The sequence below is a fragment of the Mustela nivalis genome, assembly GCF_964662115.1.
Source record: "Mustela nivalis genome assembly, chromosome: 4".
NCBI lineage: Eukaryota > Metazoa > Chordata > Mammalia > Carnivora > Mustelidae > Mustela > Mustela nivalis.
The window spans coordinates 138,475,403-138,492,045 of NC_139023.1; the positions used below are offsets into that span (position 1 = coordinate 138,475,403).

A 16,643-nucleotide genomic window follows, 5' to 3' on the forward strand; every position below is an offset into this window, starting at 1 on the left:
AGAGAGAGAGAGAGAGAGGGAAGCAGGCTCCCTGCTGGGCAGAGAGCCCGATGCGGGCCTCGATCCCAGGACCCTGAGATCATGACCTGAGCCGAAGGCAGCGGCTTAACCCACTGAGCCACCCAGGCGCCCGCAAATAAAGGTTCTTAAGTGAGGAGTCATGAATAAGTATAAGGCAAACCAGAAAAAGAAAGAGCTAGAGGAATTAACCACTAGTTGCTAGGGTTAAAGATAATATTTGTTCTAGACTTAATTACTGTAGTCATTAACTTACAGTATGGTATTATTACAAGGATAATATAAGGATAAAAGACCAAGAAATAAAACAGTCCAGAAATAGAATAAAACATATATGATTACCTGATTAACAGCAAAAGCTTCCAGTGCAGAAAGGATGTTTTCAATAAACAGTGAATAGCAATTAGATATTCATATGAGGGGTTAAAAAAAAAACAAAAACCCTTGACCCCTACGTTACACAAAAATTAATTCAAGATGAATCACAGAGCAAAGTGTGAGAAGCAAAACAAACATCCCGAAGAAAAGAGTATCTTCATGATACTGGGATGGGCAAAGATTTCTCAAAAGGGTCATAAAAGTCACTAAAAGGAAACAATGATAATTGGACTTCATTAAAAATTATCAACTTTTGTTCATCAAAAGATACCATTAACAGAGTGCAAAAGTAAGCCACAGACTGAAAGAAAATATCTGAAATATATATATCCAAACAAATGACTTAGAATATATAAAGAACTCCTACCAATTATTAGAAAAAGGCACACACCCAACATAAAAATGGGCAAAAAACTTGAGAAAGGGCTTCATAAAAGATAAATGGTTTTTGAGAATATGGCCAATGAGAATATGAAAGTATACTCAACATCATTAGTCATTAGGGAAATGCATATGAAAACAACAGTGAGATACCATCAGAATGGCTAAAATTAAAAAGTATGAAAATACTAAGATTTGGTAAGGATGTTTAACATCTAGAACTCTTATCCATTGCTGGTAGGATTGTCAACTGGTCCAACCACTTTGGAAAATTAGTTAACAATATCTACCAACGCCAAACATCATGTATCTAGCAATTCCATTCTAGAGTATATACCCAATGGAAATAGGTGATCATGTACACCAAAAGACCTGAACCAGAATAGTCATAACAGCTTTATTCATATTAGCCATGGACTGGAAACAACCTAGGTATCCATCAATTGCAGAATGGATACACAAATCGTCGTATATTAACACAATGGAAAACTACATTACAATGAAAAAGAATTAAGCCAGTCAAAAAAGAGTACATAATGTATGATACCATTTATTTGTAGTCAGGAACAGTTAAAAGTATCTATGATATAAAGTTAGAGTAGCAGTGATTACCCTGGGAGGAAGGGAAGTATACTACCTAGAAGAGGGGAAGAGAGCCAGTTAAAGTCCTAGAAATGTTCTGTATCTTGATATAGGTGGTGGTTCCACGTAAGCTGTACATGGAACATTTGTGCTTTTTTTTTTTTTTTTAAATCTATGATCTTGAGGGTTTTTAAAAGACTGATTTGAGAGAGAGAGAGAAGCACGCATGAAGACACGTGCACAGGGGGAAGAGCAGAGAGAGAAAGGGAGAAGCAGACTCCCCACTAAGCATGGAGCTTGATGGGGTACAATCTCACAACCCTGTGATCACGAGCTGAGCCAAAATCAAGAATCAGACACTTAACAGACTAAACCACCCATGTGCTCCATTAACACCTGTGCTTTTAAAAAACAAACAAACAAAAATCTGTGCTTTTTACTGTGTATAAGCTATAGCTCAAAACAAAACAAAACAAAACAAAACCAAGAAAAAGAAGAGGCTGAAGGTGGCAGGTGAATCTCCAGAACAATGCAACATTTTGCATGTATGGCATTTTTCTTGGACAGAAGTCATTAGATTGCCTATTAGAATATCAACTCCCTGCTGGCAGGTATTTTTGTGGTTTTTATTCACTACTCTATCTCTGTACCTGGTACACAGCAGATACCTGATAAATATTTGCAAAATAAGGGGCGCCTGGGTGGCTCAGTTGGTTCAGTGTCTGCCTCCAGCTCAGGTCATGATCTCAGAGTCTTGATTGCTCCCTGTTCAGTGGGGAGTCTACTTCTCCCTCTCCCTTTGCGCCTCCCACACCCATTCTTGCTCTAATAAAATCTTAAAAAAAATGTATTTGCAGAATAGGTTTGCAAAAGGAGCTGTTACCAAAAGTAAAATGCAGCAATCATTAACTAAAATCTTGGTATAATGAGTTATTTGAATTAACAGAAGTTTATAAAGTAATTGCTAAAGTCTAATGACGGTAACTTAAATTAGCTTATTATGCAGATTTCTTAGTACTTTAAAACACAAGAAAAACTAAACCTGAAGTGAAAACTTCCTTTTTATGTTCAGAACTTAAGGTCTCTTCCTTCTGTGAGTCATTCTATATTAGGTCATAGGGGCTCAGAAACCAAAATAAAACACTTGCAATGAAAATAAATCTGAAGTCGGAAGACATAATCATTGCTTCCAAAAAATTGCTAAGGCAAAAATAAATGAAATTCAGTGGGACTTACTAAAATCAATTATAACAATCTATCTGAAACTGGTTTCTCCTCAACTCTAGGGGTCATTTGGCAATGTCTGGAGACATTTTTGTATGTCACAACTGGGGGGTGCTATTGGAATCTAGAAGAACAGGTCACGGATGCTCTTAACCATCCTATATGCAGAGGTCAGCCCTCTACAACAAGGAGTTTATCCAGCCCCAAACGTCCATAGTGCTGAGATTAAGAAATCCTGATCTAAAATATCACCTTTTATTAAAATAAAGGATTTTAAAAAATAAAAGATTTTATTCTCAAGCTTATGAACTGAAGAGTCTTATTTGAATTATAAAATAAGTTTCTTTCAACTATTACTTTTTCAAAAATACAAACACTATATATATGTGTGTGTATATATATATATATATTTTTTTTTTTTTTTAAGATTTTATTTATTTATTTGACAGACAGAATCACAAGTAGGCAGAGAGGCAGGCAGAGAAAGAGGGAAGCAGGCTCACTGCTGAGCAGAGAGCCCGATGTGGGGCTTGATCCCAGGACCCTGGGACCATGACTTGAGCCAAAAGCAGAGGCTTTAACCCACTGAGCCACCCAGGCGCCCCTAAACACTATATTTTTAAAGTTAAAGTTGTACAGGTACACCTGGATGGTCCTGAGTTCAAGCCCCATGGTGGAAAAAAAAAAAGTAAAGTTGTACACATGTATCAAATGTCATAAAAAGATATTTAGGGTAAATCTCTCCAGAGATAATAATCATCACCATCATTTCTAGGACTATCCTAGGCATATTACTCACTTTACCTTATTTAATATCAATATCCTCATGAAAGTAAGATTCTCATTTATAGTGATTAGAAACAAGAATTAGAAGAGATTAAATAAATACTTGCCTAAGATTATACAGCTAGAAATGGCATAGTGGAAATTTGCACCCACATTATCTCCAAATCTATGGTGTTTCCATTAAAATGCATTAAATTTCAATTTAATGAGAGTTAATCAAAATTAAAAGCACCTCAAGTTTCATTTTCCACAGAGTCAATATGCCACTTTAGAAAGTGAATAGCAAAGTCAAAAGAAGCCTCCTTAGGAATTATGTACTAAGGACACAAAGAAAAGAAATCAGTGCCAATTTTTGAAAGGATAACCTAGAGTTAATATTTTTTCTTATCATAAATAAAATTAAATAGTTTTATGAAGTTATATGCCGAAGTTATCAGATATACTCTTATTCTGGTCATACAACAGAATTACTGATGATAACATCAAAGCCTAAATGCTTACTGGCTGGGAGCTTAATCTTGACAACTCACTAACATGACTCACACAGTCATCCCTACATGGTAACAGATTCCTAACACTTCAGCCAGTCTAAGAAAATATTCCTATATTAAACTCTATTACTTTCATCTCAACATTTAAGGGCTTATCATGATTCTCTGTATTAAGAGAAAGAAAAGTATTCTTACCCTATTAAAGCCATGTTCATGAGAATCATCAACTTCTCCATTACTAGTCACTGGAATTTCTGCTGCTGAATTTTTGGGAGATTCTTGAGCCATGCTAGACTCCTTAATAAAAAAAAAAAAAAGAAAGTTGTAAATAACACCAAATCATAAAAGGCAAATACTGAGAAGACTATTCATGTTTATAGCACTTAAAAGCCATTATTACAGCATCTTAAAAAATAATTACAACCTACCTAACACGTATAAACATGATAGCAACCTAATAAAATATGCATCTGGCATTTGAAACTGCACTCAACTTAGATTTCTTGTTAAAAAAAAAAAGTGTCACTTGTAAATCCCAGTGGGCAATATCCTTGCCTCACAGTGCCTCACACTACTATAAAATTTCAATCTGGATACCTCATCAATGGAATTGTAGAGTATTTGACTTTGTGAAATTTCACTTGGCATAATGTCCTCAATATTCAACTATGTTGTTAAAATGTATCAGAATTTTTCCCTTTTAAGGCTAAATAATATTCCATTGTATGTATATACCACATTTTATCTATCCATTCATCCAGTAATGGACACTTGGATTGCTCCTATTGTAAATAATGCTTCTATAAACACAGGTATGCAGATATCGCTTCAAGATTCTGTTTTTAATTCTTCTGGAAATAAACCCAGAAGAAGGACTGCTAGATCATATGGCAACTGTATTTTTAAATTTTGGAAGAAATAGCATGCTGTTTTCCATAATGGTCACACCATTTTATAGTCCCACCAAGAGTGCACAAAGGATCCAATTTCTTCATATACTTCCCAACAATATTTACTATTTTTTGGTAGTAACTATTGTACCAGGTAAGAAGTAATACCTCCTTATGGTTTGGACTTATATTTCCCTGATGATTAGTAATAATGAACACCTTTTCATCTGCCTATTGGCCATTTGTATATCACCTTTGGAGAAATGTCTATTGAAGTCCTTTGCCCATTTTCTAAATTGGGTTGTGTTTTTATTACTGAATTATAGGAGTTCTTCCTTATTCTGGATATAACCACATCAGAAGTATGGTTTGCCAATATCGTAACCTATGGAATGGGAGATACTCTGTTGGTTTTGTCCTTTGATGACAGAGACTCTGTACTCTGTTGATTTTGTCCTTTGATGCACAGAAATTTTCAGTTTTAATGTCGTTCAATTTGTCTATTTTTACTTTTGTTTCCAGTGCTTCTGGTATAATATTCAAGAATTCTTTGCCAAAAGAATGCCATGATGGTTTTTCCCTGTTTTTTTCTTCTAAGAGTTTTATAGTTGTTTTTTCTTTTCAAGATTTTATTTATTTATTTGACACACAGAGAAAGAGAGAGAGAGATCACAAGAGGCAGAGAGGCAGGCAGAGAGAAAGGGGGAAGCAGGCTCCCTGCTGAACAGACAGCTTGATACGGGGCTCGGTCCCAGGACTCTGAAACCATGACCTGAGCTGAAGGCAGAGGCTTAACCCACTTAGCCACCCAGGCGCTCCGAGCTTTATAGTTTTAGGTCTCATATTTAGATCTCTTATCCAATCTGAGCTGATTTTGTACATAAGGGTCCAACTTTCTTCTTTTGCATGTGGATAACCCAGCTTTCCCAGCACCATCTGTTGAAGAGATTTTCCTTTTTCCATTGAATGTTCTTGGCATCATGGATTCTTTTGAGATTCCTATTTTCCTCACTGCTACTGCATCCTTACAATACACCCAGATTGCCTGTGGCTGTTGGAGTTAGGTATCTGCCTCTTGCAAATAAGAGACACTAGTTATTTGGTCTCCAATTCAGCCTGGAAGACTAAGATTTAGCTATCTAAAATAATCACCACTCTTTCCAATTGTAAGGTAAGTTCTTACTTTCTTTTTCCTAAAAGCAGCTGGTGATTCAACAGGTATTTACTATCTTCCAGTAATGTACATGGGATAAAGCAAAAATAGAAATCAGGTCTTAGGCTGACATAAACCTAAAGTGTAATACAGACAAAAAAATGAATAAGTAACTATAATACAGTGGGGTGAACACCAGAGGGAAGCACTCAACAATGTAGTGGTGAGCATTAAGAGGGAAAACTTAATCAGCAATGGTATTTATGCTGAATCTTGCAGGATAACAAATTGGGATACAGTAAAGGAAAGATTCTAAATATAAGAATAATAGGAGCACAGTGGAAAAGAGTCTGGTATATTCTAGAAATTGCAAGTAAAGCAACTTGGTTACAATGTAATTCCTCATTCATATACTCACTGGTTCAACTGATCTACTGAGCACTTTAATGTGACAGGCACAATTTCAGACACACAAGACAGAGTGGTGAACAAAACAGGCAAGATTCTATCCTCATCAAGCTTACATTCTAGTTGGGGGGAAAAACAAATAAATATGCATGTCACAGTCGTAAGTGCTAACGGGCATGTATATGTGCACATGTGCTGTTCTAAACAGAGTGGTCAGAGAAAACCTCAGAAGAGGTTAGTAAGTCATAAGAATATTGGGGAGTACAGCATTCTAGGCAGAGGAATAGTAAGTACAAAGACAAGAAGGTGGGAAGAAGCTCAGCTTTTCAAGCAAAAACAAGAAGGTGAAGTGCCTTGAGAGAAGAACAAGGAAAGAAGAGAGAGGAAATGTCAAAAGACAGCCAGGGGCAAGAACCTGTGTGGCTTTAAAGACCACCATAAGAACTCTGGATTTTATTTTCAGTGAAGTAAGAAGTCACTTGAAGGTTCTGAACGTAAGAATGAAATGGCCTGACTTATGTTTTTAAAAAATTATTCTTTTCCTGCTGTGTTGAATTAAACTATAAGTGAACAATGGCAGCAGTAAGGAGAACAATTAGAAGGCTAACAAAATAATCTAAGCAAGAGATGATGGTGACTTAGAGAGTCAATGCAGCTTTATTAGTATCTGTTTTAGAGCTTCATTAGGAGAGCTACGAGGGACATTTCATAATGATAAGAGGATCAATTAATCAGGAGTATGTACTAATCATAAATATGTATGTTGGTCCCAATAATATGTTTCAAAATAAATGAAACAAACATTGACAGAATTAAAGGGAGAAACACAAAAGTCCATAGTCACAGAGATCTTACCAAGAAACTCATAGCAATTGAAAGAACAACTAGATAAAGAAAATTTGTATAGACACAGAAGATCTAAACACTGAGTTTACTGATAGAATAGTAAACTCAGTAATGGCAGGATATACATCACTTTCACATGAACATGATATGTTTAGCAAAACATCATATTTGGGGGCATAAAATAAGCTTCGATAAATTTTAAAATATTAAAATGATATAAAATATGTACTCTGACCGCAGTAAAATTAAATTACTATCAACTGCAAGCACCTGGGTGGCTCAACTGGTTAAGCGTATGCCTTTGGTTTGGGTTGTGATCCCAGGGTACTGGGATCAAGTCCCATATCGGGACTCAATCAGAGTCTGCTTCTCCCTCTGACCCTCCCCCATCTCATGCTCACTCTCTGTAATAAATAAATAAAATCTTCTAAAAAATTATAATCAATTATAATCAATTGCAATAAGATATCCATGACCCCATCACCAAAATCTGGAAATTAAATAGTACATCTAAACAATTAATGGGACAAAAAAGAAATCATGAGGGAAAAAAAATATGCTGAACTGAATGATAACAAAAACAATGTTTGTGGGATGCACCTAAGAGAGCAATTCATAGCTTTTAAATGCTTACATTTGAATAGAAGATCTTAAGCCAATGATCTAAGAAAGGATGCACCCTAAGAAAATTAAAAAAAGAGCAAATTAAACTCACAGTAAGCAGTAGGAAGGAAATAAAAATAAACACTAAAAATTAAGGAAACAGTAAAAAAACTGGCCTGTATACTTCAACAAACTTAAGCTCATGAGAAACAAAGAGATGAAATGTTGCATGAAAGAGACTTCAAAGACAGCTAAGTACAATGTACAATACGGACTGGTTCACAAACAAGGAGAAAGACAGTTGCAGAGGACATTATTAGAACAACTGTGGGTTAAACAACAGCACTGTATCAATTTTCTAATTATATATTCTAATTTTGATAAATATACTGAGATTCTATAAGAGAAAAGAAAGTCCTTGTTCTTAGAAATAAAAGGACATGATGTTTGTGAATCACTCTCAAATGGATTGAAAAGGAAGTTGTATATACACAGAGAGAAAATGTTCAAGTAAATGGGACAAAACAACAGTTGGTGAATCTGCGTAAAGAGTTTAAGTTTTCAGTATGAAATCTTATCAAAATTAAGTTTTAAAAAATAAAATAACAAGGCGGCTAGAAAAGTATGCAGCAGCCTATCATGATGGGCTTCAAAATGCCAGACAAAGCGTGGACTTCATTCTAAAAGGGGTAAGAAGAAAGCAGCAGGAGAGCCTGATCAATTTATTTTAGAGAGCAGTCTTGTGGGAGATTAGATTGAAGGGAAAGAAGAAAAAACTCCACACACAAAAACTATTTAAGACACTATTTTACTGTTCAAGAAATAATAATGATCTAATTTAAGGTTGTGGGAATAGAAAAAGGTGGATTCAAGAGTTATTTATAAGGCAGAAGAGGGGCGCCTGGGTGGCTTAGTCAGTTGAGTGTCCGACTCTTGATTTTGGCTCAAGTCATGATCTCAGGGTCATTAGATCATGAGCCTCAAGTTGGGATCCATGCTCAGCATGGAGCCTGCTTGAGATTCTTTCTCCCTCTGCCCCTCCTGCTTGTGCTCGCTCTCTAATACATAAATCTTTAAAAAAAAAAAAAAAAGGCAGAAAAGACTTATAGAGTGATTGGATTGTGGAAGACAAAAAAGGAAGAAACATCTAGGATGACCTATGCCTCCTCCTGCCCCATACCTACTTTGTGGTTTGGACAATAAGAAAGACAAACATGTCACTCACCGAAGTGGGAAAAGCAGAGGTTTATTTGGCTTTGCGAAGGTCAGAAAATGGGGTTGTGTTGTAGACATTCTGAATTTGAGAATGTGGGGTATTCCAAGTCTACCATTACATGAGGGATTCAAAATGCAGGTCTAGAGCCTCAGACAGAACACATAAATCTGGGAGTTACCAGTATAGGGACGTTGATGGCATGAACTGGTAAGAGGGAAAGAGAAACTGAAGAGAAGCATCCAATGGAAAATTAAAGGGCAGAAAACACTGCAGAAGAGATGCAGAAAGGGACAAATAGTTCATGGTGCAGACACAGCAGAGAAAATTATAACAGTAAAACTATGTGTTGTTTTAGTTTATAACAAATGTCCTGAAAATGAAAAGTATAATAAATACAACTTTATGCCATAAAGCAGTAATAGGAATATTCATTTGCCAAGAGATATACAAATATTCCAGCTATTATCTGCTCACTCTCTTACCCACAAAGAATGACCTACTTTTAGAAACATCACTTACTAAACATTACAGAAGTGAAAATTAATAGCCAATATGAAAATTGACAGAATAGGGCTCAAAACCAAAAACTCCATGTCATTTCCCTGGATAAAAACCATTCATAGTACTTCACTCATGCTTTAAACTGAAATTGAATTTGAATTTAAATTTAAATTAAACATTCAAAATAATTATATGAAAGGCTTTGGGGAATAATTACATCCTTTAGAAATAAAATGAGAATCTCTTCTAAGATTCATGTTATTTAAGGTTTACTATGGTCTGAATGTTTGTAGCCCCCACTCCCCAAATTCACATGTTAAAATCCTAACGCCCAATGTGAAGGTATTAGGAGGTAGGTCCTTTAGGAGGTACTTAGGTCATGAGGGTACAGCCCTCATGAAAGGGATTAGTGTTTTTTTTTTTTTTTAAAGACTGTATTTATTAATTTGACAGAGAGAGACGCAGTGAGAGAGGGAATACAAGCAGGGCAAGCAGGAGAGGGAGTAGCAAGTTCCCCGCAGAACAGGGAGCCTGAGGCAGGGCTCGATGCGGTCTCAATCCCAACACCCTGGGATCATGATCTGAGCGGAAGGCAGATGCTTAAACGACTGAGCCACCCAGGCACCCCACTACTCTGTACTTCTTAACAAGGCCTAGCCTCAGGGAAAAACCAGAACCTAACCTACTTGGATACAATCAGCCCCTAACCAACCTCAGGAAGGAAGTAACCAAATCCAGCACTCTCTAGTTATCTTGTTCCACCTAAGCAAGGGAGAGAAAAACTGAGAAACACTTGTGAAGTTCACATTCTGGAGGCACAGGCTCAGTAAAAGATTGAGTCCTATCGTAGGACTATATAATGCTTCCCTTTTCCCATACTCTACAACATAGCTAAAGATCTATTTACAGCAACTCCTTTTATATCCTATCTATCAAGAAAAAAATTTTAAGGCCTACCCAAGGCAAAAAACACAATTTGAAGAAATGGAACAAGCATCACAACCAGATATGGCAGGGATGTTGGAATTATCAGACTGGGAACTTAAAACAACTATGATGAATATGCTAAGGGCTATAAGGGACAAAGTAGACAGCATACATGAACAGATGGACAATGTAAGCAGAGACACAGAGATTGTAGGAAGAACGAAGTAGGCAAATATTTCTTAGGACAAAAAAGCATAAAAAAATACAAGAGAAATGCTGATAACCTGGGCTTCATCAAAATTTGTCTTCAAAGGGTACCATTAAAAAAAAAATGAAAAGGCAAGCCACAGACTGGAAGAGGATAAATGTAATGTATGTATCTGACAAATGACTGGTATTCAAAATATGTAAATATGTACATAATAATACGATGAGTCTTACAATTTAGTAATAAGATGACAAATTAACTCAAATTCAAACTCTGGTTAAAATTTTAATAGGCACTTTACAAAAGAAAATATATGAAAGGTGAGTAAGTACATGAAAAGATGTTCAACATCACTAATTATCAAGGAAATGAAATTTAAACCCAAATTAAGATACAACTATATACCCACGATAATGGGCTGAAGTTTAAAAAGACTGACAAGTGTTGGTAAAGAACACCTGGAATTTGCATAATTTACATGTTGGAGGGAATGTAAAAAAGTACTTCAGTTGGAGAAACTTTAGCAAATCCTTATGGAAGTAAATATACACTTGACCATACCAATATACACTCAGCCATTCTACACCTAATCATTCACCACAGAAATTAAAATCACCAAAAGAGACTTTTATAAGCATATTCATAGCAGCTTTATTCATAAACGTCCCAAACTAGAAAAAAAGTGTCCATCAATAGGTAAATGGATAAACAAATTGTGGCATATATACATAACATAATATTCCTTGGCAACGGAAAGGAATGGATTCCTTATGAACGAGGTAACTGTTAATTAATCTCCAAACATTATGCTAAGCCAAAAAAAGCCTGACACAAAAGAAGAAATACTAAGTGATCCCATTTATATAGAATTCTAGCACATAAAAAATCTCAGCTATTGCCTTGAGACAGGGGGAGGGAGGGACTGACTACAAAGGGACACAGAAACTTTAGGATGATGGAAACATTCTCTATCTTGATTATGATTATGGTTTCCCAAGTTCATATATTCGTTAAAACTCAATGGACTATGTATTTAAGTGGGTACATTTTATCATACGAAAATTTTATCTCAAACTGTTTTTTTTTCTTTTTTAAAGGAAGGGTAAAATTCCATTCTATCATCTCTAATGGTAGAGGATCCATTTCTCCTGGTAGCCCCAAATCTACTCAGAGAGCCCAGTCTGGTGGTGGGTAGGTTTATGTCCTGATCATAGTACCTGTGTTTAAGGAAGGACTGACTTGCAGCTCTACAACCTAGTAGCAAATGAAGTTTGTTGTTTTCCAAAGTATGTTTCCATGACAAAAATATATTAGACCAATATCTTCTCACTATAAAAATCACTACACAGTCCTAAGTGTCATTTACAGATTATATATTTATAGATATATATTTACAGATTTATATTTACATTTTCAGATTATATATTTACAGATATATATTTACAGATTTATATTTACATTTGCAGATTATATATTTACAGATATATTCTCTGCTTAAGCCAGTCTGAAAATCATAAGCACTTGCACTCTAAGAGAGTATATAAAAAATGGAAGAGCACTGAAAAAAAAAATCCCTGTTTATCAGATCCAGTGACACTTCTAGATCTTTTAAATTAGCAGCAAGGCAATAAGTAGTTTGCCAAATCAGACTTCAGCCAAGAATTGTGTGTGTGTGTGTGTGTGTGTGCGCATGCACGTGCGTGTGTGTGAGTACTACTACTTCTGGCTGCCCAGCCACAGACCCCTTCTAATGTTGGGGAAATCCTCCAAATTGTAAAGCCAGGGAAAGGCAGAACCTGTGTCCCACTATATAAAAGCTCAAAACACCAGATAATCAAGCAACTGCCTGGAGCCAGATTATTTGGGTTCCACATACTAGCTATGTAACCTTAAGCAAGTTTCTGAAGTCCTCTTTCCTCATCTGTAAAATGATAACAGTACCTACTTTGCAGAATTGTTGTGAGAATAAAACATATATATGAGGTACTTAGAAAAGTGCCTGACTTATATAAGAAGTACTGTCTAAGTTATTATTCTTTGTTTTCCAAGCTCTGGGGGCACTACCATATGACCTACGTTCTGTCAAATAAAAGGCACTTGCCCCAGACTTAGAGTCAGAAACTAGTGCTAAGAAGGAGCGATGGCAGGAATGCCCTCCGGAGCAGTGGTAAGTTTCAGCAAGCTCAAATTCTGGGCTGGCATGCTGGCGGCGGCATCTACGCAGCACAGCTCGGAGGGCTCGCAGTACGAGCAGCTGCATGTGGTGCTAGGCAATGGCAGCACTGGAACCCTCACTGAAACAATGCTGAGTCATGATTTGGTGCAGAGTCCTAGGCAAGAAGCCTGATTCTGGCTTTCCAATCTTTCTGACAATTCTGTAAGCTACCTCCTATCCTGTTAGCAAATGTCAGTTCCATGTAAATGAGCTGGAGTTGGTTTCATTGCCTGCAGTGTAAGACCTGACATCAGAGCTGCAAGAACGGAATAAATAGAAAACGGTCTTAGGAATGTTTCAGGGTATCAGGTGAAAACTACAAAAGGGTTTAGAAATTTTCAGAACGTTATAATGTTATGAAACTTGTTTGATAACTTCATGGTTCCCTAATCTAACACAGTAACTGAAAACCTGATCTTCATCTACTGCTTTCTACATGCCAGGCACTGAGCTAAGCACATCACATTAATTATTTCATTTAACCCTCACAGATGCCCTGTGAAGTAGATGAGATTTTCCCAATTTTACAGATGAAGAGAACAAGGACTAGGAAGGTTAAGGAACTTAAATAATTTAAGTAATGTACCCTCTGCAAATGGAGCCCTATAAGAATTTTAAGAGCTAACACTTACAGAGTACTTCCATGTGTCAGGCACTATTCTCTTTTTCATATATTAACTGATCTAGTTCTAATCGCTCTATGTGCATTATCTCATTCAATTCCACAACCTTCTAATGTACGTAGCATTGTTATTCCTGTTTTACAGGTAAGAAAACAGAAAGAGTAAGAAATTTGCTTAATGACATACAGCTAGCAAGTGATGAACTGGGATTTGAATGTGCCAGTCTGGCTTCAGAGACCTGATTTTTAACCTCTACATTATACTACCTTTCCAAAGGTGACTGAAATACATCATTGGGCCATGCCAACCAAATATATGCATTCAGATATTTATGTGAGTCAACCTACTACTTTCTTAATGTTGACAACTTGTACTGTTGTTTCTTCTATTTCCATATCATCATGCACAGTTAAAGAGTAGCACTGTCTTTATCTGATCCTCATTTCCAACAACTGAGAATGAAGCCTCAGCCTCCAATTACATCATTAGTGCTGTCTTTTGCTAACACCACTGTCCTAGAGACAGCTGTATCCTGAACTTCCCACTCCCCACTGTGGACAAATGCAGAATTAACCTCGGACATGTTGAATCAGGAGCTTCAGGACACTTAGTCTGTTATTGCAAATGGCATCAACTGCCAGAAAAAATGTATGTGCTATCAATGATCCTAATAACTCAATGGTTTTCAACCAAGGCTGATTTTGCACACCCGTTGCCCCAAACATTTATCAATGTCTGGAGACATACCCCACATTCTAATGGTGGAGATGGTGTGTTACTGGCACCCTGAAGGGACAGGACAGGGATGTTAGCAGACATCCTGCAATGCACAGGATAATCCCCCACAATAAAAAATCATCTAGCTAAATGTCCCAGTGTCAAGGCTGGAAGACTCTGTAAAGAGCCCGATGCTATAAATTGCTTCTTACACTAGTGGGTCCCATGAGTCTTAATTCTTACTTCTAATGTAATAAAAATAATGATAACCCATTCCAAAGCATGGACCAACTACATTGGCAGGGGGGAGGATTACTCCCCTACTCCCCTATTCCCCTACCTATTCCTCCAGCTGCTTCTCATACCATTCTCTCCTCCAGCTCTCTCCAATTTGGCCAGGTAGGGAACCAAATAACTACTAACTTCATCTTCACCTTCAGGATGCACAGCAACACTTCTCCCTATCTATACAATTCCTGGTCTATAGCCTTTTCTGCAGTTACCAAAGACCTAGGCTAAAAGAAAAAAAGCTCCTGTAATTTTTTTCTGGCACAACTGGTGTTTTTCAAATTCTTATTCAAAATATATCTTGACATTAACATTTATAAAGGCTTTACATATGACAGTCAGCATTTACAGGTGAACATCGTATGGAAAATAAGATACCACATTAACAAAAATTTACCCAGATTAAAAACCTATCTTAAAAATGAAAGAGAAGGCATACTGGAAATGTATTTCTTCATGTTATCAATTTATTACATTATTAATGGTAAAACCTATTTTCTACAATGCTTAGAAACAAGGTAGAAACTTTCTTAAAAAGATGTAAAAGAACCTGTCAAAGCTCTGGACTTCTGCAACTACACAAGGTACTATATCTCCCAAAACACACACATTTAACATTGTTCTCTACTCCAATTTACCACTGAGCAAGCAAAAATAAAGTGATATAATATTAAGCTTGAAGTTTTTCCAATTCTTTCTTAAATCTACTATTTACAAATGGTACTTGAAAAATCATTAAAAAGTACTGTGAAATATTTCCGGTGCTCCGTTCACTGGTGCATATATTCAGCAGGTACACTGTTCTAACACGCAGCTGTATTTTCTGCTAATTTAAAGGACTAAACTGTTAATTCCAGTCAATCTGAGACAAAAGAAAAATGAAGAAAGTAAACAGTGTGAAAAGAGAAGAGAAAGTAGCCACAAATATTTAACTCTAACTGTTCTAGTTATGGCTTCAAACAATGAAGGTTGCAGTGTTTAGTGGACTAATTATGCATGTCAACAGAGAACATACTTTGTTCCAATACCAAAAAGCACAAATGCCTTCTGTGTCAGATGAAATTATTTACATTTTTGCTTGCCTACAAAAAGAGAAAGCAATTACATTAAACTCATAATTCAAATAGCCTTTGAAATTTCCTTCTGCATTAGTAAAAATATGACCTTCTTTAAAAAGTAGTTAATGTATTTATTATGAAGTGTTAATTCAGCATGGTTCAAAAGTATTAGGTGAATAAGCCTAAGTGTGAAGTCTATAGAGAACTATAGAGAACTAATCAACATACCAGGAAACACGGATTTAAGGAACAGCCTTATCCCTTTTCATAAGTTTATAAAAGTCACTTTATTTTCCTAAGTTTCAATTTCCTCCTTATAAAATGAGATTATTAACCTTATCTATATATTAGAATCAAATAGAAATTGAATTTCTATTAGAATCAAATAGAAATTGCTTGGAAAACTGAAAATGCCCTATTACATAAAAATGTCATAATTAGGGGCGCCTGGGTGGCTCAGCGGGTTAAAGCCTCTGCCTTCAGCTCAGGTCATGATCTCAGGGTCCTGGGATCGAGTCCCACATTGGGCTCTCTGCTCAGCGGGGAGCCTGCTTCTCCCTCCCTCTCTGCCTGCCTCTCTGCCTACTTGTGATCTCTCTCTGTGTCAAAAAAAAAAAAAAAAAAAAAAAAAAGTCATAATTATAGCACACTGGTTTCAGCTAGGCTCCAAAAGGACAAATACTGGAATAGGTCTGTCAACACTAATACTTACAGCACAACTACCCTTGCTAACTTTTTCACTATGGATATCCTCCCTATGCTTTTCTAAAACAGACCAGTATCAAGACAGGGTTGAAAATGAATCCAAATGTTATTGTTTGTAGCTTTGTTCTTTTATATTTTAGTCTATCTATCTTGGTAATTTCATGATTTTAAAAGGAAGATGACGGAGCACCTGGCTCAGTCAGTTAAGCGTTTGCCTTTGACTCAGGTCACGATATCTGGGTCCTGGGATGGAGCTCCGGGTTAGGCTCCCTGCTTGGAGGTGTTTCTCCCTCTCCCTCTGCTGCTCCCCATTTGTGCTTTCTCTCAAATAAATAAATAAAATCTTTTCTTTTTTTCTTTAGAGATTTTATTTATCTATTTGACAGAGAGAGATAGGGAGAAGAGTGGGAAAAGGGAGAAGTAGG

At 36.4% G+C, this 16,643-nt stretch overlaps 1 protein-coding gene across 5 annotated transcripts in view; it reads right to left on the bottom strand.

The window, feature by feature from the left end:
- Positions 1 to 16,643, bottom strand: part of ARFIP1 (ARF interacting protein 1) — a 101,682-nt gene that overhangs the window by 67,288 nt on the left and 17,751 nt on the right. For all 5 annotated transcript variants that reach the window (XM_082727325.1, XM_082727322.1, XM_082727324.1 and 2 more), the window contains one exon: positions 4,056 to 4,157. In XM_082727325.1, the coding sequence (XP_082583451.1) occupies positions 4,056 to 4,148 (93 nt within the window). In that variant the 5' untranslated portion in view covers positions 4,149 to 4,157. The remainder of the gene's footprint in view (positions 1 to 4,055; positions 4,158 to 16,643) is intronic.